General features: G+C 35.8%; 1 protein-coding gene across 1 annotated transcript in view; it reads right to left on the bottom strand.

The window, feature by feature from the left end:
- The window catches only part of ERC2 (ELKS/RAB6-interacting/CAST family member 2), a 526287-nt gene that overhangs the window by 213198 nt on the left and 285954 nt on the right, over positions 1 to 27135 (bottom strand). Inside the window, exon 16 of the mRNA XM_075159071.1 lies at positions 18688 to 18848. Coding sequence (XP_075015172.1) covers positions 18688 to 18848 — 161 coding nt within the window. The remainder of the gene's footprint in view (positions 1 to 18687; positions 18849 to 27135) is intronic.

The raw sequence follows: 27135 nt of genomic DNA, 5'->3' as shown, positions 1-27135 counted from the left end.
TAGTGGGTTTGTGAACATTTCTACAAGCAGATTCTATTCCTACACTATTTATAGAAGGCAAACACAAAACTAACTGAAGATCAGCTGAGAAAAATTTAGTGTCTTATTTTAGTGAATATTAATTTAATTTTTGAGGTCTGAACAGATTACATACAACAGGATGTTAATATGAATATCCCTTCTTGAAAAGATTTTTCTCCTCCTAGTATCTCTACTTGATTGAATAGTCATTATTATGGACTGTGAGATAATATTTTCCTAAAGGTGAAGAAAACAAAATAACTTATTCCATGATTTCTCTGTCTTTCTGCTATCTCCTACACAGGTTGCTGTAATATTTCATTGTTCAGAACTCCCTCTGTATTTCTGTATTCTATGAGGAATATTAAGAAGTAGGCTGCAGGTCAGGATTTGCTCTATCTGGTTGGATGTGTGTAGCCTCTGAACTGAGAGTTAATACCAATACAGATACCCCATAGAACAGAGTTTTTATTCACAAGCTTCCTGCAATTTTTAAAGAGAAAAAAGCCATTAAAAATGAAATATTAGATCTTCAATTAATCTTTAAAATAATTCCTGAAATAGAGTCAGACCAGTACAAACAAGCTTCTGATATTTATTGCCGAGCATACTAGTAAATATGATTCAGAACTGCAAACACCTTTTAATGTTTATACACAAAAGGCTAACTTTAAGACATCAAATTACAAGGACCAGCGCCAGTGCATCCCTGGACATATATGAAATGATAAAAATACACAGCAGCCTTAAAGTTCTACTCCTTTTGACATATCAGTATAATCTTTATGGTAAAATTACAAAGCCTACGTTTCTCTGAAAACAGAACAATTTTGTGTATTATATGAGACGTGATTTGCTCTTGGAAAAAGAGAACAAGAGGAAAATTGTTAGATTTCTTTGTTAAGGGAATGAGGAGGAGTAAAGGAAGAGAAATTACTTAAGTGACTCAGAAGGTAGCTACAATCTTTATTTTTAAGAAAAAAAAAAACAACTGGGGGAAAAATGGACAGAAGTAAGAACATCGATTCAAAGAGACATTCTGAATCACCAAGTCTGGTTGCTTCTGGAAACCTGAAAAGGGTAAAATTAAACCACAAACTAATTCTTAAGGCATAAAATTGACTAAGGCCTTTCTATATGCCAAAAATCAGTGATTTCACATGGAAGTCTTTCAGAATGTCCCAATTACTACTTGATAAAAAGGCCCACAAAACAAACATGGATCCTTCCCTTTGAAGGGGCATCTAATCTTCTGCCTCACACAGAGATTGCAGGAAAACTATTATCAAAATGAGAAAATTCACATATATGAAGATGCTAGACCAAGCCTTCTGCTATGTGGCTCCAGCAAGGTGACAATTTTGTAAATGGGACATACAGTGTCTAAGCACTTCAAACAATACCGGTGTTCAACAGAATTTTTATACCAATCTTTCGTGCCTATGTTCAAAAGATTTTTTTTATTTTGGTTTGGTTTTTTGTTTGTTTGTTTTAACCTGTTCAAACTCTGGAACTCTTGCCTGAATCAAAACATGTGACTAAATGTATCACTTCCCAGTGGCAAAATAAACATCTGTAATTATTCTAAGTAAGCCTCAATTGGCATACTACTGTCACAGGGACCCTCCTAACATCACACAATGAAAAGAACATTCTGGAGGCACACAGGAATTGTTCTGGCTACCTTGTGTTTTATTAATCACAGCTGCTACAAAATCTGTCTGAAAATACTAACAAGATGCCCAAGCAATGGCAACCCAAGGGATGTTTGTCTCAGTACTACACCAGAAGTAGCTTCAGAACTGTGGAGAGTACAATCCTCAACTTAGGAGCAAGCCCTACATTAAAGGGCCAACAGAGTGAACATTAGAGTGCCTTGGTTACTTAATATAATTTTATAATTAAGGTAGCCCCAATATTGGAACTCTACTCTTACTACACGTTCTTTGTTTTACATTTCTGACAAATAAGTTACAAACATGAAAATAAGGTTGTAAGGTAACCTAAAGGGAAAAAAACCCTGCAGTTTCAGGCAATGAAATATGGCTATCATTAATTACCTGTATTTAGTTTGAAAAAATAAAATGGAATCTATACTATACCCCAGTTCAGAATTCCTACGGTAAGTATACATGGCCTTCACAGAATTCTTTATATTCTTATTAGTGAGTTTTACAAATGAAAGTAGTGGCACTATGCCTTTCTTAGGGTATTGCTTTGACATGGGATTATAACAGTCCCTCCACTACATATTCAGAAATCTAAAAGAACAAAAGTGATGGGGTTCCCTTTCTGACCAAACAAAACCACTCTTGATGAATTTTATGGACATAAATTGTCAGTCTATGTTTTCACATGTGTGAAGAACTTCTAAAAACTTAGACCGATTAAAGAAGTTTTCATTAAAACAGCTTTAGTTCACAAACAAGAAATGACTACATGAAGCTAGTGCAAAGATAAAAGAAGCGGAAAAGGCAGTAATACTGGTGCAACTGAACATTTAAAACTTATCTTAAAAGAATCTAATTTTATTGAAAAAAATATATAGTCCAAACAGCAACAAGATTTTTAGAGTTCACAGTTTCTTACATTCTACTATCTCTCTGATATTAAATAAAAGCAATCATTGTTGCATTTATAATGTTATTTAAAGCTTGCTATTTTCTAAAGCTACATTTAAAAGCTTTTAGCTTTAAAATACGTATTGCTCAAAATCTCAGAAAAAAATACTTCTGCTGGCAAAGAATGAGTCATTTTTTTCTTGGTGATATGCTGGTTGTGATCCACATGTATTTTGTCAAAATTTATCCTCACAAAACAGTAAAATCAATAGAAAAAAGTCCAGTGAAAGACACCTGCGAAGAAATATAGAGTGAATGCTGTTAATGTGCTAAACAAGAAAAAGGAAATTAGGGGTGGACTGGCTGCTGGGAGAAGTACCATCATACATTTAAATTAGCATTTTCTTAATTAAATTTATTTGTAAACAAATCTCGAAACACAGTGCTTCATTTGTGTTCTAATATTTTCTGAACAAAAATAAAGTCACTGTAATATGGATTTTGACAGCTAAATCCACAACATAATTAAAAGGTAGCAAATGAAAGACTATCATTTACAACAAAATGTGAGCTTGTGAAATGATTATCTCCTTTAACTGGGGTTATTATACCTTTCTTTAGAGTTATAAATCATTCTTTAAGCTAATAGAATTTTAGATTTGTTCAGCACTTTCGAACAAATTATTCTCAGATTGTTTCATATTAGTACCTACCTTTCTGCTTTGACTTTCCACAGCACCACTGAACCATTTGAGAGGTATTGAAATAATCAACATTTATTCTGATCAGCAAAATTCTACCCTCCACTCCACGTTCATTTTATGTTGGGTTCCTTAGATGCCCACATCAACGGTTATGATAAACAGTTAGTACGCACACTTCCCCAAAACATGCCAAGATGTTGATTGTTCTCCATCAGACTCCTGAGCAACTCAGAAATAGCTCAAAAAATATTCTTAAATTTCTATCCTCAGACCTTCCTTCCCCAAAGGAATGAGAACCGTGAAAAAACAACTATAGTTCTATTTATGTTTAAAAAAAAACAAAAACAAAATTAAAAAAAACCAAAACCAAACCCCAAAGAACCACACACAGACACAAAAAAACCAAAAAACAAACCAAAAAACAACACAAAAAAACCCACGGCTCCCCAGGGATGTACTTCTGTAGCAATGGGAATTAGCATGCATTACTTTATAGCAGTACGTTCTGCATGCTTAGCTCTTTAGTATATAAAGTCACTTCATCAACCCAATTATTTCTTTTTTTTCCTGTTTTTTCCCCCAAAGTAACTCTAAACTACTTTAAAACACCTTCATTACAGAAATGATTCAACCAGCACTGCTGCAAACCATAGAAATGTAAAAGCTGTTAAAAATGTATTAAACGCTGTCCATGCCACAAGGGTACTAGTGTAAAATGACCTTAAGTTTAAAGGCTCCCTATGAAGGCAGAACAGTAATCTGCTCTGCTTCTCCTAATGAATAACAAATGGGCCTTCACAATTCATTTAGTTCAGTACAAGCTGCCATTACAACCCATTTTGTTTTTTTAACTTTGTGGTAATGTATCATCTTGCCTGACTCTATGTCATCTTCTTGAAGGTCACCAAAGGTATGTAACTCCACTCTTAATAATGAAAAAAAGGAGGAAGGAAAAAGAGATATGACAAATTTTGACAAAGCACCGACCAGTCCATTCCGATATACTGTATCACACAGTGAGGCTCATACTTCCTACATAAAAATGCTTCCTGTTTTGTAAAGAAAGTCAGAAAATCACTGAAGTCTGTTTTTCAATTAATAACTAAAATACAACAATATCTGGGAAAGAATTCTTTGCGTTTCTGTTTACTTACTCTTGATTTTTGTTATGCCCTAAAATATAACCTGAATCTGAGCATTCAAAAAGGAATTAAAAGACCACAAATATTTATCTTTATTTCACAGGTATTTAGAAACATGTATTATGTTGCTATGGACAATTAGCCTTTTATCCAATTTTAGTTGGTAGTTTAACTCACCCACCCTAAGGTTTTAATTATCCCCTCAGTCTGCATGCTTAGGCCTCAATTCATGCAGCTGGAAATCTGCCTCAGTGATGTTATAACCTTGTTAATGTAACAAAAGAGGAGTTTACTTAAAACTGTACTGACTGTGGACTTAAGCCAAATTTACTTGAAAGAGGAAAGAGACTGTCAAAAATCCTACAATAAACACAGAAATGCAGTTCTTTCATAACCTTCACCTTAATTCATATAGACAAGCAATTTACATGTAAGTGGATTCATATGGCCTGTGAGGGGCCTCCTCTCTGGAGCTGGACTATTCTTTGCACCCTACCCCCATCTTTAACAAAAAAACTTCCAACAGCTCACTTTACAGAAATGGCAGAGTATCTGCAATCTTTTTTAATCACAATAAAACATAATTAAGATAAACATTTATAAAGCTAGTCAGTATCAATAAAAGGAGCATAATTTCATAAAGCCAATTTCAAGTAAGTTCAGCTAGTCCTTTGTCAAATACATATTTTAAATTCAATAAAGGTTTTATTTGAAGAGTGTAAAGTTGCACTTCTAATGAGGTAATAGTTACATTAGCCTTAAGTGGAAGTTGCTTGTCATATACTGATATCCCCCATTCATTTAGTTGCCAAATTACAGTAGGGATTTCCTAAGTTCATCTGTTAATTAGATTCATTTTTAGGCTAGATACTAACAGAAACCTACATCAGACTAAACAAAACATAACACTGAAGTGTTGAAGGAAGATCTTTCTAAGAGAGAAAAAATATAAATTATATTTCTTAATACAACTGTGAAAATACTGTAGGTAATTTTCATCCTGACTGGATCCTTGCACTATTTTTTTTAAGAGGGGATCTGATGGGAGGGGCAGTACTGGGTAGCTGGATGGTACCCATGTATGCATAACCACAAAACCCATAAAAGACACTGTTTTCATTTCACCAGTCTTCCTTCAGTTGTTGACAAAATAATCCAGGAGGTCAAGGGGTGTAATGGGCACCCAAAACAAAACTGGAAAGCAGTCAAGTTTCTTTCATGCATTCTGAAAGTTTAAATATTTTTCAATAGGTGAAAAGTCTTTTCTTTAAGCACATGAATGTCAGAGTATTTTCCACTATGTTAAGAGGGTTGCTGGATGTCAGATGATGATCTACCACACTTCTTGTGGTGGTCAAGATAGTCATACAAGACCTGGATGAGGTTGTCCAGCTCACAAAAATACTCATAAGTTATCAAACACAGTAAAACCCCTAAACAGCGATATGAAAATTCCATATTTTGGAACTTTTAGAGTGAGGGGGTTTAAAAGTTCAGATTTCTCTTCCTATTAACTGCATCACTCCCTCCTAACCAGTCTTTGGGACATAGCTTGCTATAACATGCAGACAGCTGAACATAACGACTATGAAATCCCCTCACTACTGCTCACAGATTGATGCAATAAGGTCTTATGTTCACACCTGACTGCATTTTACCCAAAACTCTTCTAGCCTAAAGAAATAAGGCAGGATATAAAATTACATTCTTATGGATGTAGATTTAAGTGGAATTTAAGTGGAATTAGAATTTTGTTCAATAACTTGTATTCACAATCCACATAATGTAAGGATTTGAAAGTACCTAGGCTAGCTTTGATAGGTGACCTACCTATCCTATAAAACCCACCTTTGCCATTTTCTCCTCAATACCTCTCTATTTCCTAATCATAAAGAAAGCTCAGGGGGTTGAAAAACAAAAGAACAAAGTAGTACCTTTAATGACTGTCTCTGTTAGATCAATCTACATTTTCCCTCCCACCTAGAAGATGAGAACCATGAAAGCTAGTCTTCAAAGAATGCAAGATGAATTTGTTGGGAAGCAAAAAAGAAGAATCCCTAGTAACTAGAATGATTTTAGCAATATGGTGATCCTCAGAGGCCTGTGTGGCCTAATTTTGGTTAGAGTTGAATGCAACAAAGATAAACTACATGTTTGAGGTAGGCATGGTTAGAAACTGGGAAGAGTTTAACCACAAAAAAGTATTTTTACATTTCTAATCTAAGCCAGTAAATCATAGTTCCCCCCTTGGTATCTACATATTTACAAAACTAGAAGTGGATGGGTTTTGAGAAATTCACTATTAAATATGAGGAAAAAATATACCAAATCTTTCACTTGCATCCCCCAATATACTTTTAAAATACTAAAATGCAACACAATAAACGTAGTACTCCTATTAGGATTATGCAAGCTTCTCTAAAAATGCAACATTTCTATTTACCAACAATTGAAAAAAATCTTTCCACTAACAATATTCTGCGTAAGTTTGTGCTGTCACCAAGCTTTTCTTTCACCTTGAAAAGTATATCTATTCAGTTGAAGCCACTTCACCCTAAGGAAGCAAGCCAAGGTGTCCTTTTAAGGTGATGTTTATTCCTGAACACAACAGCTTGACTGTAAGACATAGCACAGACTTATATAATGTACCTTCTTAAATAATGTACTTTCTTAAATAGGGCTTTTCTTTGCTAAGATACCCTGGTACACTGCACAACAGCGTGGATATAGCCAAGTTTGTTCACAATCAGAGAAAATTCAGATGAGCTCATCCTAATTTCTACTGTCATCACATAAGTCATGATCTGTCAGTCTCTGCTAAACAGCAGCACAACATTGAAAGTAGAGGTGTTGTTCATTAGAAATGCAGTGCTTTAGCACATTTTTGTGTGCTATGCCATATTTTACCAATCATATTTGAAGAATTCTCTTTTTACTGCAATATTTCTACACTCACTTAGATAGCGTTGACAGTGATAACATGATACATGTTTTCATTATTATCTTGTTTATTATAGTAATGTTTGATGGCCAATGAAGGATGGGAGCCCATTATGCCTGGCACTGTACTAATAAAGAGTATTGATCAGTCTTGTCAGGCTTGTACTCTAAATAGGTACTCTAAATACACAGTTCAGTGGGAAGTCATAAACACCACCAGAACAAATAGTGTGAAGTTCTCTTGTATTTAAAATATGGTATGACTGCATTTCCCTCCCCAAAAGACAGAAACACTTTCACTCATTTCAAGATAGAGGTACAGACCTCTATGACAATAAATTCTTACAGGTGTCATTATATATCAGTTAGATAAAAGAGTAAATCTTACTTGTGCCCTTACAGGCAGAGAGGCTGCCCCACGAGCTCACACTTTACAAAGCATGAGAGAATGCACATTAGGGAGCATTAATGAACACTCTCAGACATGAGAGAGCAAAACTTCAAGCACATCTTGCACCTTATTAGACATGAGAGAACCCAGTCAGAGGAAACAAAGCAATAGGAACTTGGATTTATTTTTCCACAGCACACAGAGAAGTACCTGTTTTGCTGGGGGCAAGAGGAGGGGGAATGAGGAAGCACAAGAAGGAGGCAGCAATGGACTTACTTCATAGCACCTACAGAGTAATGGGAAGGCAGAGAAAGCTAACCGAACCTTTCCCTTCTGCAACTGTGAAAGCTGATCCTGTTTGACTGCTTCTGGCTCTGTTCTCTCCTGACTTTATGAGACCTTTTCCTTTTAATAGAAAACATCATCATATACATCTCTAAGCACATTTTATATTTTTATACAATATTAAACAATAATCCAGTAATTTAGTTTAAATGATCCAAACCTTCAAATTTCTTTGGTTCTCCATTTTCAAAGATCTGAGTTTACATTAAGTTCAGCATGATCCCACTGGGGAGACCCTCAGCTCATAATTTCTACCATTGAATTGCATGTCCTGGGTCTCAAGTATGCAAGATTTGCCACTGGAAAAAGGAAAAAAAAACTGACCCATCATATCTTGAGGTCTAAAATGCAAAACCATCTGCTAGAATAATATTCAGTTGGCTGAGGTTAGGAATATGGGAGCCTGCAGTTGATCAGCACTGCCCTACGTGTCACGGAGGCCAATGGGAATTACACTAAGAGCGTTTCAATAGACAAGGGCGTAATTCAGTCAGCTTTAAAAAAAAAAAAATCCATGAAACAGAAGCCTAACTTTTTCTGTCTTTTTTTACTTTCAGCCTCCTACTCCTTCCTTTCTGTCTTTTGAGCCACTTGTTCTTTTGAGTATATTGTCAGAGGTGGAGGCCTTCACATTCCCATGCTGGCTGAACTTCAAAACAAATGCCATCCTATTTCATCATTTTTATCATTTCTAATTTTTTAGCTAATAAAAGCACTTTTAAGGTAGTTTTAAAACAAACCATATATACTTTTGTCAGGATCAGTAATTACAGAGTACAATTTTTTTCTATAGTATTGTTCTTCCAGTAAAATGATTTCATTGCTTACATTTTTTTAATAGAAACCACACAAAAAATGTTTAATACTTAGTAGATATCATACAAACTTCTTATTCTTTGTGTAAAAAGTTAAGACTGCTAAACTCCCCAGTAAATTAACTTTAGATAAAAACAGTAAGCTTCCTTAGAAAATAGAAACATATTTCAAACTATACCTTTCCTTTGGAAGAGTCCAGACCTGGATTTTCATTCTTCAGGTTTGTACAGCCCTGTTACTTTTACCATTGACCATGTTTCACTGAATACTAACTCATAGTCCCTTCTCAATTTTTTATAATATCCTTCTCATCACTGCCCCTTTCTGCATACTATTCCACCTCACATGAATTTAGAATGCTACAAATCAAGATATAGCATAGATTAAACTGGTGTATTTTAAACCCTAACACATCTATAAATTAAAAAACAGAAAAGCATTTTAGTTTAAAGAGGTTGATTTAAAAAAAAAAGGAAAAAAGAGAAGCAAATGTAATGATTTTCAATTGCAATTGTTTCTTCAAATTTTCAATTGCATTACAAAAGACTAGAATACTCTGCATCTCAAAGTCCTTCAAGCACCTTGAGACACCTGTAAACCTAAAGCACTGTTAATCCTGTCTGTCTTCTAAGTGGTTCAATCACTAAAGAATGTAATGTAACTGTCATATCTCACTCTCATAACCTGCACTTTAAAGCAATCATTTTGTCACTTGTATCATTATGTAAATCCACTTATATACTATAGGGCAACAGAAGATGCAAAAGGCTATTCACAGTGTGGCCTTTAATCTTTCCAGAGTGTATTAGTTGACTTAATATAACTGATTCTCAAAAAAAAAAAAAAAAAAGATTTAAAAATCATCTGATCATTAACTGTGTGTGTTTCAGTGTAAGGGAGCAATGTGGGAGGAAAGAGCTAATACTTCAGAGAGAAAATAAATTTTAGGAACATAGTTCAAGAACAACAGCCAAAGAGTAGGAAGAAGTAGCCATTTATGGACCTCTTGTCCATGAATTTGTCTAATCCCTTTTTCTACCAGCTGATGCCACCCTGGCCTCTGTGGAAGCAAGTTCCAGAAGGTCACCAACCAACCAACCACTCCATAAACCAGCACTTCTCTCTCTTTTGAATCGATCACTGATTAACTTCAGCAAGTGCCTGATATTCCCTCACGCAGGGGGCTCTGGCAAACAACAGTTCTACGTTCAGTTTATGCCTGCCTTTGAGATTCTGCAAACTTCAAACATATCCTCCCCCTGACTTCCCCTCCCCAGAGTGAAGAGTCTTTAAGCCTCTCCCTCATAAAGCAGCTGCAGGATCCCCTTGATCTCTCTATCATTCAGGTTCTGGGGAAAGCACTCGAGGAATAAAACCTCTAAGAAGTATTGCGGAATTTCCAACATAAAATGTTTGCTGGAGCATTGACTGTTATTTTTCTACTGAGGCAAGATACCTGAATGGGTAGAGAATAATGGCAACAAAATCGGAAAGAACAATGCACTACTAGGATACAGAGGGGCAACTACCATCCAAGTCCCTTTCTGCCTGGCAGATGCCTCAAATCATATGGATCATAGGAACCTGGAAAATCATTTTTACAACTAGAGAGCCAGAAGCTTAAATTTCTATAGTTTCTTGAGAAAGTTACTCATGGAAATGCATGATAATTAAGCCAAAATACTTATGAGATGAAGAAAACAGGTTGGAAAAATGCAGACCCATTTTCTAGATCAGAAAAGTATGCTTATTTGTTATAACCATAATATGTGTTGTCTGGAATATGTTTGAACTCTTTCTGGTTTGCCTTCACGCAATGCTTCTGTGACATAAGAAGCACTACTACCATTCCATAACAAAGAGGAAGATATTGCCTTCCTGGGAGGGAAACACTTTGAAAAGGTTGTTACTGCACTCTCCCACTGTCTAAAAGGGACAGGAAACATGGGAGAGGTTCCAGCTTCCTTTGCTTGGATACTTGTATAAAAGCAGGCAAAATACAGCCTCTCATATCACATTTCGGAGAAATCCTAAATTAATCTTACTAACATTCAATAGCAGGTTACTGACAATCTACTTTGAAAGTAAATTATGACCTTAACAAGAACAAAATGAAGAAAAGAAATGGCACACTTTCTTCCCATGCTGATGAAATTTCAAACATCATGAATCTTATAAAATAAAAATCAAAGTATACTATCATTTAGTCTGAACATATAATACTCTCAAGTGAACAGGAATTCGGTGACACTCATACGTCTTTAAATAAGAGAAGTGCTTTGCCAAGTAAACAGTTCACTCATTCTATTCTGACAGAGAGAAACATTTTATTGCTTTGTGCCCCTTCGTTGTTTACAAAAGAAAAACATCTCTTCATTTTAGTCAAGAAAGCTTCTGTTCCAGAGAACAAAGCCTTCATTTGGGTTTTTCTAATCTTTATGGTGTTTGCAAGTTGGTGTCAAAAATGTTAGTCAAGGCATGCTGTGTTACAGGTCTGTGGGGCAAAAGCAGTCACAAGAGACTTTCCACCCAACTTAGGAGACCACATTACCATTCTAACTACTTCCTATGGAAGTCACAGTTGTATCAACATCCTGCTGTTTTGTTTGTATTTAACTTGGGATATGACTCTCTACACTCTCAGCATGAATCCTACAATTAAATGGAAGCAGTCCACAGGTTACTAAAAAACAGTCTACATTCGAAACGGTACAATTTTGAGACAATCAACTTGCTATCCATTCACTGAACATGTTTATAGTATACATTACCACAGTTGAAACAAGTCAAAATAATTCCTCTAATAAAATTTAAAAAATAGTAAACTGCTTTCTGAAAATTATTTTTTCTCCACAGCTATTTATACACTAGTCTGTTACCTAACCTATTAAGTAAAGATATGTTAAAGGATTCACATTAGAGAAATTATCATAGCTATCTTTCTCAAAATATAGGCTGTATTAGAGCTGACAAAGTAGAAAAAATGATTTTAAAATGATCCTACTTTCAAAATAATACTTCATAAATTGTCTAAGAAATCTGATCCTATTGTATTTGCTTAAACTTCAATTCAAAGAGTATCCTTTAAAGTCATGTACCCACTACTACTTATTTAGCCTAGAACTATCCCCAATGTAGGTGCTGGCTCTTTTTAGAAAACACTAGCATTTAAAAAAGGAGCATAAACTAAGCATCTTTGCCCAAACCTTTCAATTAAGCACCTCAGTTTCCAGTGTAGGCAAGAGAAACAGTTATCTACCTTCTTGCTTTCCTTTCTGAAAAGAAGGGGGTGGGGGCAAAGCACTTGCCTAACTGTGACACAGAAAGAAGACAGTGTCTATAGGGAAGCTATTGTTTTAAGTGGTTTTAAAGAGTCAGTTCCAAGCAATTTCAAAGAGTAGTTCCAACCTTAAATCACCTTGCCAGTTTCTCCTACCTTGCTGTATTGCTTTCCTCATCCTTGCTGCTGTACGGAAGACCCCAAAAAAGGAAATTAACTTCATGACTACATGCAAGTAGAGTCCCTACAATTTCATCAGGGGTTTTCCTGTCAATGCGTGTCACACTTCTGGCCTGTGTATGCACTGAACAGGTGAATTGCATACACAATTACTCTGAAATGTTCCAGATGCAATGGATTTACTACACACACAGAGATTTCAGAAGCGCTTTTGACCATTGCTGTACCCGCAGCAATGAGGAAGAAACCACTATCCTATGGGTGACAGAACATTTTGGGGTGGAGTAATTAGGACACAAATAAAGGAAAACACATTGAGTTCCTCTCCCTTTCCCTCCCCAAGTGCCAGTCTGAGGTGGTGATGGATGGAAATAGTAATAGGAGAATGTAAGGCAGGGACATAAGCTGATTTGTCCAGGTGCTGGAAACATGTCTAGATTCTCTGGGCATCCAACAGCCATTGTCAGAGCTGCAGCTCCTGCTGAGTGGCTATACAGATGTGAAATCCCCAACTTCTACTCCAGTAAAATTTATAGATGGAAAAAAGGGGTATGTCTGCAGAAAACCAGATGAACAGTAAACTTCCTTATACTTCTGCCATATGTACTTCATAACGTGTTTCGACTTCCCTACAAACTCTGACTGCGACTCTTTAGTTTTACACCTTACACAGTCTCCCCCTTAGGCTGTGATCCCTGACTTCCAGAATCCATTCAAAGTCCCTCTTCATCCCTGCAATATCCTCAAAAGTCCATTATGAAGCCATACTTGAATTTCCTGCACTAAAAGGAAGGAGGGGACAGTCAGACCAGGTGACAAACAAATGGACAAGACACATTCTCTTCCCTGCAACAAGACAAGCTTCCTGCTTAATCTGTGAAACTGCTCATACTGTTTGTTGAACCAAGCAGATCCAGACCATGGTCTTGCACCCAAGACTGGCATCTAGTGGCAAATACAAGTGCCCTCTCCTTGTTTGGCAGAGCAGCTGAACCACTAACCCAGCATGTAAAAGTGCACTATGTGGTCAGCACTTCTGCAAAGAGTGGCAGCTGGTGGGACTGAATGCTTGGGGGAAAAAACATTTTATCCCCTTCTTCCCACAAATATTTCATCCTTGACTATACACAGGTGCTGTTAAATGAATAAAGTAAACATACTGAAAAACAGAGATAAGCAATATTCATTTATTATTTTCAGTGAAAAAAATGGTGGCGGACATTCTTAAACATAGGAAGGGATGTTTAATTTTATACTGTCACTGTAAGAAAATTTACTGCAAAATCTAATTTAAAAATAAATTTTTTTTGGACAGCACAGCAATGTTCTATTTTTGTTATTGAATGAAAGGACTAGTAGCTGGTTATTTTATTAGGAGAACTTTAATGCTTCGTTACTGAAGTAATCTGATTTATTCCACATAAGGGAAAATATATATTCTTCTGGAAATTTGTAGTGAATTTCAGGGCAAAGTCACTTCCAACAAAACTGATTTAGCAATACCCACAGGTGATGGCATGAACTCTATCAAAGTCAAGGAAATTACCTTTCAAACTCTTGGCAAGAATTTCTTTCAGGATACTCTGAAAGCTTCAGAGCACTGAGTATACTGACTTGACTGCTAAAGGAAACACTCAGTAATTAACAGTTGGATGTCAAAAATTAAGAATTCATAGATCTTCAAGTCAAAACGTGAAGTTCAGTCTTGTTGGGGATTAATCCCATGGTCACTCATACTAAAGTGCAGTGTTTGTCACATGTAACTAAGTCACTGAAAGATCATCAAATTAATGCAAAACCACAAGGAAATAATTTGCTATTTTTTTTTAATCGTGTATTTAAACATATTTCTAAGTAGAGTAAACACCATAGGAAGTTAATTTACGGGCTTTTAACCAAGAAAACCCCAAGTTTTGGTAACAAAGTTTTGGGGATTTTGTAGGGGTTGGAGTTTTTTTGTTTTGTTTTTAACTTCAGTGGTTGCAGCTTGAGATTACATGCATATAATTTAAAAGTTAAACTAACAAAAAAGGTGATAATAATTTTTATATCTTTTCCCTCACATGCCATTAGGATTTCTTTTATGACTATTGGCTCTCGAGGTCAAACTTTATATCTTTCAAAGGGAAAATAATTTTGACCATTTCTAAAAAGATGATCTATCCCATAGAGTAAAATCCGCTTTCCATAAGCACAGGCATTTATTTCACATACATATATAAAGCAATTTTAATATTAAATAAATACTCATTTATCTATCTATACAGCTATCTAATTTTGTTAAAAGCAGGTTTATGAGTTTTGGAAGGAACCCACCATATAGGAAAGGACATCTGTATGAAAGCATTGTGGACACCTTTGTGGTCATGAAAGCATGCTCCACAAATATGGCATTTCTGAAACATCTGAAAAAAAAACCCACCACATCACAGCACAGAAACTTCTCCTACCCTCAAGCTCTTCAGATTACAAAATGAATAAGCTTTTCTAGGCAAGCCTTGTGAAGTTCTCAGTAGACTGTGCTCCTTCTTGCAGACTCTCAGAAAGCAAAAACAATGTCTGGAACAAGTAGTCTTGATATATATTTCTAACTACCAATTTTTAAGTTCAGGCGAATTGAAACATTTCTATGGATGATAAATATATTTTTAAAAAACATTTACATGCCTTTTGTCACACTATGCAATACTGAATTTTTTTTTAAACTATCACTTATTAAAAAATAATAAATGCATTGATTTTTTTTTATGCTCAGAGATAGAAAGAGCACAAAGCATTAAGACAATTAGGCAAAATGATGGATTTGAACACATGCTGCATTTTACTGTTAACATGTATGCATAACTTCCATTAATGTCAGTATGAGTTATGTGTGCACTGCTAAAATATTTCCTCCAGAACTAATATAGTAATATTTTTAATAGACATTTGGGAAAAAAAAATTCACGTATTTAGAAAGCAACATGCAAATGCAAATCCTTCTCCAAACTTAACACTTTGGAATTCTTTAAAATAAATATTGTTTTTTCACATGTTGTCATCAAGTTAAGAATAACTTGATGTTTATCTCCTTCCATCCAACTACCTTTCATTTAATGGGTACTTACCTAGTTTCCAGTTCAAAAAGACCAACCAGATAATGAACAAGATTAAGCTGCTATCCATTTTTATTCTAAACTTACTTAAATAACTGCATGTAATGACAACTGAAGAAGTCATCTAAAACTGACAACTGATTGTAGCCAGTAAATTAAGATGGATCTTGGCAACGTCAGCCACATGGGTCTAGAATGCAGAGTTATGTTTGGAACTTGAACATAATATAAGCATAGGAAATCATCATGAATGTTTTTAAAAACACAGTTCATGCCTACTTAACTGGAAACTAGCAGCCAAAAACTGTAATCACTCAATATTAAATTAAAAAAATGATAAATAGAACTTACGGTCAATGCTGCCAATTAATAAATGATCTTAAAATATCAGAGACAAGACACACTATTTTAGTGTATTACTACAACACAAAATTATCATTATTCTGTCAAGTGGATGTCTGGATCTTAGCTGGCTTCTACAATCTGTTTTTGAGAATACGTTATTCATAAAAAAAAAGTAATGCCATATTTAGTATACTCTATTGTAATGCAGCAGTTTTATAAAGTTTGTTTGTCATACACTTATTTCAGTGAGCAATTTCAAAAATCAAACTACTGTAATGAAATACCTGAATTCTTTCTAAAAGACATTTACTAATACATGTGTATCAATTTATGTTTACTATATCTTAATAAAATAAATAAAGAATCTGAAATTGTTTTACATTTAATTTACATTTAATAGCAGCCATGTAGCCCTTCCCATACACAGAGCTCAAAAAAAATGAATAAGTATGTTCATTTTTGCTTCTTTGATTCAGTACTAATGTTGTTAAGGAGGCAGTAAAAAGAAAACAAGTAAATATGATCGTGTGAATTTCTGTCATTATTCTATTCGTTCTCTCTGTTTAGTAATATTGTGCTGTGATTTTATATATTTTGTTTCGTTCATTAACTCTATTTCCTATGTCCTAGGCCAGCAAAACCATCCTGACGTCTGACAACCATATTCATTTCTTGTCATCTCACCACAAGCAATAGAAGTTCTGTCTGATTCCATCTCTAATATGAACTCAGCTTTGTAACATATTTCACAGAAACTAAAGTTAGGATAGAATTAAAAATAGTAATAGAATTTTTTTTTAATGAAAGTGAGTTCTAATTCTATGTTATTAGCTGAATCACAGATTTCAGGCGGAGTGATTTGTATATGAGGTAGAGCATCAGACTCTTAGAAGTAACGATGCAGGGCTAGGTAGCTGGGAAAGCTAGTAGAGGATTAGGTAACCCTCTGTGGCCTAAGTAGGAAGAAGTATGCATTGTAATTAATTGTATTTTATTATTACAGGTTAGAAGGGGTTTGTTATTAACTTAGAATTTCAAACAAATTTGAGGTCACTTCAGGATTAAAAATGAAAACTGTATATGAACAATTGCTTCTCTTGAAGACAGAAAAAAGGTAATGGCAGAAAAAGTCTACATACTTAGACAGCTAACAAAGTAGCAATTAACAAATCAAAGGCAAAAAAGAAAAATAAGAAGTCTTTTACAAAAGAAACCATACTAACGACTACTCAAAGAAAAAAAAAAACCGCACATTTAACTAGAATTTTTTATTAATTTAATTTTTTAGATGCTAATTTAAAATTTTCTTCTAATTTTACTATTTTACTTTTAAAATTGATACTGTAAAAACACACTATATGTTTATACCTCATCTTAAATTCCAAACTATTCCTAACTTGGACCTTTGATACTGAGTCTTTCACTACTAGTACCATCCTCTCAGTCCTTTATTCATAAAATAGAACAGCTTTTATCAAAAGAGAAGTCAAACTTTACAATTTTTTGCCAACTTCACTTCCCAGACTGAAGATACATGCTTTACACAGTTCTGTGAGGTTCTGTGTACCCAACCAAAAAAGTCACAATAACAGAATTAAAGATACTGCTTTTTGTTTTTGCCTATGTTGCTCAATAATTGAAAATTATGATTAAAAAAAAAAAAATCTTACCATTAGGACAAAAAACAAGCATGCACTCAAAGACACAGACCAAAGCACTATACAGAAAATAGATGACTGCATGAAATATACTGGCACTGAGCATCTGAGTTATCATAGATGAATTAATATGTACATATAAAAGAGAATCAGAAAACTAAAAAAACTTATCTGTTATAGAATATAATATCACATACTACTCTAATTCATATGTGTTCCCACTTTTCTGTATAGATATAGACCTTATTAAAGTCAAAAGCAGAAGTTCTTTTGATTTCACTGGAAACATTCATGCTTACATTACAGTATTTCTGCACCTATATTACATGGCAGCCATTCTTAAAACCTACTTTTGTAAAACTCTAGTAAGCATATGTTTCCATTTCCACTTTGTCTTATTTACAACATTATTAAAATCATTTGTTCTGATTATTTACCTTCCTTTAAAATGTAAGGATATCTACAACAACTTTGCTGAAGTTATATATGGCTTAAGTGTTTTGGGGGTTTTTTGCCTTCCTCAATAAAACAGTTTTGAAATTACAGCTGTGAATTTTCTTTGTTGAATGTTAACTACACACTTAGCAGCCTAGCCAAGTCAAAACAGGTTCAATTTGCCAATTTTAAAGATCATGTCAGAGCTTTAACATCCCATAATTACAGATATTTACCTTTATTGCGGGTAGGAAGTTAGATTTAAATTACAGGTCTATCTTCCTTTTCCAGTTCTGTACATTTATACATAGCGATAATGTGTATGCAAATAGGTTTTTGTTGGTTTGGGTTCGCAGGTGTTTTTTAACCAATTCAATGCAATAAACTTTGCACCACCCATAAAAAGTTAATAAATCCCTGTCCTTGAATTTGACACTAACAGAAACTCCAACATAGAATTCCCACTGAAAGATGGGGCTTTAGATCCTCAATTTCTTATGGAAGTTATACTGTGCTGATATTTTATTTGCATGTAACGAAGGACAGCTTTCAAAAAATTCTGCTCATGTCAATTGTTGACTACTTCTAAAATGAAGACTTTTGCATTTCCATATTTTAAAAGGAATTTAACAGTCTTACAACTATTAGAAGTCCTTAGATTCAGACTTAAATATATACATAGAAAAAACACCTACAGAAAAAAATCTCCTTCTCTTATGGCAACAAAGTAGTAATTTTAATTTCTCTATAAATTAGAGAAATCAATGTACTTACTTCATTTCTAGAATTTCTTCAAGCTGTTTTCTTCGCTCTATTCTCAGGTTAGCCAGATGTGCTTCTTTTTCAGCCAAAGACTGCTGTGTTGAGGCAAGACGGGCTTTGGTAGAATCTAATTCTTGTCTAGTCTTTTCCAGTGCATTCATCAGCTCTTCTACCTAAGAGAGAGAACTTTTTAAGCTCCATATTCTTTACAATAAGTGAATCTTCAAGCGATATAAATCCAGAAGAAAAAACGCCACACACAAAGAATTATTTTAAGTAAATGGCTGTTCAAATCCATTCCTATCTTAACTATTTTAAAAACTAACAAAAGTAGTCTTTAAATACCAAAAAAATCTTAATGTTTCCATGAATCCATTGAGTAATAAGCAACAAAACAGAACTAACAGATTGCCAGAAACCTATTTAACCTGGGCCACTGCCACATACAGACGCAATTTATAAATATTTTCTGCGCCTTTTATATTATTTGAATTCAGGGTGGTAGTAACTCATCATAATAGTAATTTCAGAAGTTTTAGATACAGATATAGGTATATATTTTAACATAAAACTGGTCACAACAATCCATGTATTTTTCATCAAAACATGCACACCCTTCTGTGTGGAACAGGTTGTCCAGGGAAGCTGTAGACTCTCCAATCCTTGGGTATTTTCAGATCTTGACTGAATGAAGCCTGGACAATCTGACCTAACTTCAAAGTTATCCCTGCTTTGAGCAGGGGTGTTGACTGATTGCCTCTAGTAGTTCTTTCTAACCCGAATTATTCTATGATTCTGATCTTTAAATGTCTGTTACTGCTCTAATAACAATCAAGTTATTTTCCTCATGACAACTATGAGAACCTCTGAAGTATGAAATATAGGAAAGTTAGGGTGATCCCACTCTCTTTAGCGTTGGTAAATATCAACTCGATGTAGGATAAATTGCTTATTGCAGGAATTCAGAAAACCTTCATCTTTTCAGAAGACAAAATTCAGACGTAAAAAAAGTGTATGACATGGTCTATCACATTATTTAAAGAACATGCTAAAGAATGGAGACTATATATGACGCCTGTCTGGCAGCAGAAAATTTACTTGTGGCATGAATCATCATATTCACAGAACCAGAGGGTCATGAATAGTCTCTGGTTACCAGGACACCAGTATGATTTCCCCCTATTCAAAAGATACAGTTTACATTAAGAGCTGCGAGTAAACAACAGATTTGATTTGTTTTTATGATATATAATAATTTAAATAATGAATGTCCTATTGCCCATATTTTCTTTCTCACCTCCTTTATCCAAATATTAACATTTTATAAATTAGCCAACACTTCAGGAAGAACATCTAAATAAAATGAAATGGGAGAGAGGATATATTCTGGTTGTTCATGTTATGCTAGTCATTGAAAAGTGTTCATTTTTGCTGGTGTATTGAAAAGTCTGACAATATTCTACTGTGGTCATATAATCAATGTGTCTATAAGAGAAAATAAGATGTTTTCTCCCAAGTTCATGCTTAATTGTTGTTTGTTGTTGTTATCTAAATCCTACTAGCATGCAATCAGTGTTTATAAGCCACATATTTTTGTTTCAGTTTGAACACACATTGCCTCCTATATAACAGGTTCAATAAAGCAAAATTAATAGTACAGTCTTCATCAAATAATAATGAGGACTCGTACCCTGTTTGAAAATGATACACTGATTACTTACCCCTTCTACACCAGCTGCATCTGCATCTTTATAAACACTCTAATAATCATAGAATCATAGAGTCATTAAGATTGGAAAAGACTTCTAAGATCATCGAGCCCAACTCAACACCACCATGCCCACTACACCATGTCCCTAAGCGCCACATCTACACATCTTTTAAATACTTCCAGAGATGGTGATTCAATCACTGCCCTGGGCAGCCTGTTCCAAGGCTTGACCACTCTTTCAGTAAAGAAATTCCTCCTAATGTCCAGTCTAAGCCTCCCTTGGCGCAACCTGAGGCCATTTCCTCTCGTCCTATCGCTTGTTACTTGGGAGAAGAGACCAACATCACCTCGCCCCAACCTCCTTTCAGGTAGTTGTAGAGCGCAATGAGGTCTCCCCTCAGCCTCCTCTTCTCCAGACTAAACAACCCCAGTTCCCTCAGCCGCTCCCCATCAGACTTGTGCTCCAGACCCTTCACCAGCTTCGTTGCCCTCCTCTGGACATGCTCCAGCACCTCAATGTCCTTCTTGTCGTGAGGGGCCCAAAACCGAACACAGTATTCGAGGTGCAGCCTCACCAGTGCCGAGTACAGGGACACGATCACCTCCCTGCTCCTGCTGGCCACACTATTTCTGATACAGGCCAGGATGCCGTTGGCCTTCTTGGCCACCTGGGCACACTGCTGGCTCATGTTCAGCTGCCTGTTAACCAGCACCCCCAGGTCCTTTTCCTCCGGGCAGCTTTCCAGCCACTCTTCCCCAAGCCTGTAGCATTGCATGGGGTTGTTGTGGCTAAAGTGCAGGACCTGGCACTTGGCCTTGTTGAACCTCATACAGTTGGCCTCAGCCCATCGATCCAGCCTGTCCAGGTCCCTCTGCAGAGCCTTCCTACCCTCCAGCAGATCAACACTGCCGCCCAACTTGGTGTCGTCTGCCGCCTTACTGAGGGAGCACTCGATCCCCTCATCCAGATCGTTGATAAAGATATTGAACAGGACCGGTCCCAAAACTGAGCCCTGGGGAACACCGCTCGTGACCAGCCGCCAACTGGATTTCACTCCGTTCACCACAACTCTCTGGGCTCGGCCGTCCAGCCAGTTTTTTACCCAGCGAAGAGTGCACCTGTCTAGGCCATGAGCCGCCAGCCTCTCTAGGAGAATGCTGTGGGAGACAGTGTCAAAGGCTTTACTGAAGTCCAGGTAAACCACACCCACGGCCTTTCCCTCATCCACAAGGTGGGTCACCTGGTCATGGAAGATCAGGTTGGTCAAGCAGGACCTGCCTTCCATGAACCCGTGCTGGCTGGGCCTGATCCCCTGGTGTCCCGCACATGGCTTGTGAGTGCCCTCAAAACGAACTGCTCCATAATCTTCCCCGTCACCGAGGTCAGGCTGACCGGCCTGTAGTTTCCCGGATCCTTCTTCCGGCCCTACGAAGATCAATGGAATACTAGAACACATCTGATACCCTTCAATGCGTAAGAAGTTATATTTCATGAATGCAGAATCAGAATTACCAATAGCATTGAAACTACTGATGTTCAACCTTCCACTCAGAAAGTAAAACCAGTGTAGTACTGATATAAATTTGCAAGGAGTGCAAATTGTGCAGTAGAGTCTGTGCAGGTGCAAGATTCCACTAAAGCAAACCATGAAGAAAGGCTTTAGATATCTTTGTAAAATTACTATCTAGTGAACTTTCACAGTAGAAGCATCAAAGAGAAAATATACTTGAGGGGGAAAACAAAAAAAAGCTGGATTTGCACTTAAATCCCAGGGGAAAAAAATTTAAAAAAAAAAAAAAAGATCATATTTCTTTTAAAATATACTCAATTTCTAATATAACATCAGATACTTTATTTTCTGTTTTACTACAAGAACACAAACCCATGCTGTCTCCAACAAGGGCAAGCCTCAACTACTAAAACATAATATGATATTTCTCCCTGTTTTCCTAGGTTATTTCTTAGGCTCGTCCTTGTGTTTTTTAAAAACTGCATATAGTTTCTGCTGAGCCTCCAGCCTGTTAGTTAATTCCAGGCAACAGATATTAATGGAAACAGTAGTAAGGATTCAAGACTGCAAAGTCATTCATTCACACAGACTCCTGCTTCGAGACAGTATCTTCAAACACCAAGTCACTCCACACTTGCAGATTTGTTTGGCAGATGAGAACATGAAAAGGCAGAACAGTAGCACTTCTGTATCTTCAGTATCATTGCCCTCCTTCTCGTACAGGTTCAGCTGAATTTAGTATCCAACCTGTTGACTGACTGAATGCTCACCTAAGTTCTGATATATCACATCAGTTACATTTTAAAACATTTAAGGGAATTAAAGACTTGTGGAAAACAAAGCTGTGGATTTGTTAATGTATATTAATAATTACCAGACAAAAGAGATCAAAGTTTAAAAGAGAGGGAAAAAACCTTTAAAAATTTAAATATGAAAACTTTTTCAAACCACAAATCGTTAACACATGTAGACTTGAAAGTTATACCTTCATTTACACTTTCAACACAATATTTGCTAGCTAGTTCTTCCTTCATTTTTTGAATATGACCCAAGTTCAGAGTTGTATGTTTTCCTAGTTAACTGTCTCACCAACACCTACAGCAGAATTTAACTGGCAGGCATGTGCAGAAGAAACTGATTTTTTTTTTTTTTTAATCAACTACCATCAAATGTAAATGTGTGAATGCTGAAGGTCATCTTAGCATGTTTATTATATAGCTGTGGCAGATATATTACAATGGAAAATTAACTTTAAACACTGAAGGCAATATTATCTAGATATAAAAGTCTAAGGGGAAAAAAGCATTGTAAAACATAAACCAAATTCTTAATGTAAGCACATGTTCTCTTCTTTGATACCAGAATTAAAATGATAGCAGAAGAAAAATTAGGGGTTAATGTTGATTTACTACCTCTTAGTCCTACTGTAAGAAGTGGAAACAAATCCAGTACTACTAGTGCAAAATTTTAGCTTTCTGACCTATGGCAAATGCTTCTTTTGCTGCATTTAGGGGCACTTCATCTAGAGAATAATGTGCATCCAGGAGTCCTTTCCTCTCCAAAGCACTGGTATGGTCCTGCCTTCCAGTTTCTTTTTAGTTTTTCCACTCTCCAGATATTGAATTGAGTCCCCTATTCAAGTATCAATTCAATAATGACCAAGTAACACATTTACATACTTATCATTGTACCAAGAGTCAAGATAAAGTTTGTATTCATGACCGTATTGGTTACCATCCAGCCATCTTCCTCCCAATCTGAAGCATCTATTCTATCTTAATCATCACATATGCATCCTTAAGACCTTTATTTACACAGAAATACAGAAAAGTCTCTCAGACTAATTGATGTTGATCAGTAACACATTCTGAAATCCAAGCAGCATTTTAAAGGCCTTCACGTGCTGAAGCTAGGGCAGGCGCCGTCACCGTGCGAGCAACGCCGGTGCTTTCCCCGGGCCGCTGGTGCCGGCGCGGCCCCTCCTGCGGCAGCTCTGCCTTGCAGCGACACCTCTCGGGAAGGCTGAGGCTAACAGCTCCAGCTCCCCGGAGCCTGCTGAGGGGCGGCTCCTGCCCGGCCTGCCAAGACAGTTACTGCCTGAAAGCCTGCTCATTTTTTCCCCACTATATCTCTTAGCCTAACTACTTCCAATCACAAACCTTGCCATTTTAGATACCAGCTAAAGAATTAGCAAGAATTCATGTTTTGAAAGAGTTCACTGTGAGAACCTCATCGAATACAAAGTTCTTTGCTAGTAAGTACTCTATGCCCTGAACACATTAATAACTGGGTTTTCTTCCCCTCTGCAAGACAACGGCCTCATTTTATCCTTTGCATTTTCTAATAAAAGCCTTTTTTTTTTTCATACTTTCAGAAAGCCTAACTGACCTCAGCACTTCAAGGATTTTATTAAAATCAGTACTAGAATTAAGTTTACATTTCAGAATGGCAGAAAGCCAGCAAGCTAAACTATTATAATTCCTTCTTAGTTTTGAGTCTATTTTAAATGAACACTTTCTACTTCTTCCACAGCTTCACATTTTCAAGTCCTATCAGCAGTGTTTCACACCAAGATAAGGAAAGAAAAAGAAATGAATGCGGCTGAAGTATACATCTGCGTTACCAGATTCTGGAAATTAAAGAAGGTTAGAGTTCAAATGAATGACAGTTTATTAAAAATGCCCTGGAGCATTCTTAATTCCAGATTGGATTCGGCTCAGCACAACTCATGCTAACATAATACCGTTCCAGTTTGTGGGAATAAGGAGGGGGAGGGACAATTACATGTTTTCTCAGTTCAAGTATAATATATTTCTGCAGGATGACGAAGAGCTGGCAACTTTCCAGCAATCAAGGTTAGTATTATTGGTATTACTATCTTTAAAGGGTTGGCACTTCATTTTAGCAATGATATTAGTGATAAATACAAGAGTTTTGGATTTCCCTAACTGACTTTTTCAAGCATCAGTAGCTATACAGAAACTCCATACGTACTTTAATTTAAAACCTAATCTTGTGTTAGTACACACAGATCATTTATGAATTTTACATAGTAAAATAAAATAAGTAAATCCCGCTATTTACTTATAGATTCTTCACTTTTCTTTAATACAACCATTATAGATAATAATAAAAAAAAAAGGTTTAACAAACTATTACATTCATCCAGTACAGGTTTATGTCAGCTGCATTTTTATAATAAGAAGTCAGTCAGTGTAAAAATCCATCCAGTTGTTTTCAAAGGTGCTTTCTTTTTTTCTCACTTGCTAAGGAAATGTTTTGTTTTTTTTTTTTTCTCTTTTTTTTGCCAAGTTACACACTATATAAATTTCAGTTATCTCCAGTTCTGTGAAGATTAATTTAATAAAAACTGTATTTGGGTTTTTTCCCCATGATTAAGCATGAGATTGCAAAAAAAGGAAAGACTATATTCCTTAAAGTTTCTCTTTGTGGCTTTCCTACAAGTTTATTCTGTCACTGGACTAAAAGAACATAGATAACACATTCACAGAGATGAGGGAAAACAGATAAAAACTGGATTTGTACACACAAATATCCACTTACCAGCTCTTCTGACTCACAGGCTGGAGACTTCAGCTTTTTACACTAATGGATTGCCTCTGCTTTGCATAGTGAAGGATGAGTGCCAGGCATCCCAGGATCCTGTGCCAGCGGCTGCTGGCCACGCAGAGAACCACTCTATCTCATGACTAATTCAATTGCACACCTATAGGAGGTCCAATACCAGTCATGTGGACCTACTGCTCTTAAAATTGCCAACACTGTCCTGCAATATGGTTTGTAAATACCCTGTTTCTTTCTGTTTCTAATGGGAATTTCTCCAGTGTACAACGGCCTAAACAGTTTCATTACAAAAGTGTTTTTCAGAAAAGCAAACAGACGTAGCAAAGTGTCATACTGAGCTTTGCAAGACATGGAAATAAACTTTGTCACCCTTCCCTCCACTCTCTTCCCATCCCATTTGTCATCCCTAGCCAAATTTCTCACCTCTGACTTCTTCCATCACAGCTTTTAAACCCAGGAAACAGGTCTAACAAAACCAGTATCGTTACGGAGGCTGATGTTCCTCAACCTTTCCAAATGAAGAAATTAGACACATGTTGTCTCTCACAATTTTGGATATTGACAGAGAAGAAAAAAGTAACCATACTCTAGAATGTCTATAAGCTTTAAAATAAACATCGTAAGTGAAGGATTTGACAGAAAGTTAAGTAGAACGTTTATAAAATCCAGGATAATGGTTCCTTTTCGATTTGGGTTTTGTTTTTTTTTTTTAAATCATAATAGACTAGGCAAGTAGGGCCCAATGATATTAACCAGCAATGCAGCGGTAGTATAACAAATTACCAGAAGCACTGAAATAGCAATCCTCATGAAATGGCTTGCCATCTCCATAGGAACACAACAGCACAATTATCAAATGGGATGCCATGCTGCAGAAAAGCTTATTGAGATTACTTTATTACAGAAAGTAGGATTTAAAATATTTTAATTCTTTTGCTAAGTGCTATGTTAATAATACATGAGATTTAGTTTTATTCAAATAAAGAAGAGAGACAGTATAGCTATAGTACATATTTCCCATTTAGACTTGTAGGGACCACAATCAGGGAGAGAAGGTACTTTAGTTTCCTTAGTATTTCCTTGCTGGCTGTTCCATGGTAGCTACCGGTCATGTTAATTTATATTAGCATGGTGTTATGATAAGAGACATATGTCCATCTGTAGATAAAAACATTCTAGAATTTAGCAGATTCCCATAGATTAAAATAAATATATATCCTAAGAGGAAGGATTAATAAAGTAGCGGTCTTTATTGAAGATTTTGCAAGACAGTATTAAAATTATTAACTTTCTTGATACTGGCAGTTAGAACTTCGATCATCTTTTACTCTAAACCTCAGTAATTCAATAAAATATAGGACCACAATAATATAATTCTTGGATTCATTATCTGGTCTTCCAATTAATATAGTGATTTCACTATAATTGAAAAACATAATTAAATAATTTTGGAAAATATTGGTAATAATCAGTTAAATAGAATAATAATAAGTTTAAAAAGCCAAACCAAAACAACAACCAAAAGCAACAACAAAAACGGAGTTTTTTTATATACCTATATAGTTTCAGTTAAATCCAACGAAAATGACTGTATAAATAATGTTAACCTTTGTGCTCTAGGGTCATGTTTCTAAAAAGATGAAAAAAACCCTA

Source organism: Calonectris borealis, chromosome 10 (assembly GCF_964195595.1).
Source record: "Calonectris borealis chromosome 10, bCalBor7.hap1.2, whole genome shotgun sequence".
In the NCBI taxonomy this organism is placed as follows: domain Eukaryota; kingdom Metazoa; phylum Chordata; class Aves; order Procellariiformes; family Procellariidae; genus Calonectris; species Calonectris borealis.
The sequence above is the reverse complement of the archived record's forward strand: the minus strand, read 5'-3'. Positions and strand labels throughout refer to the sequence as shown.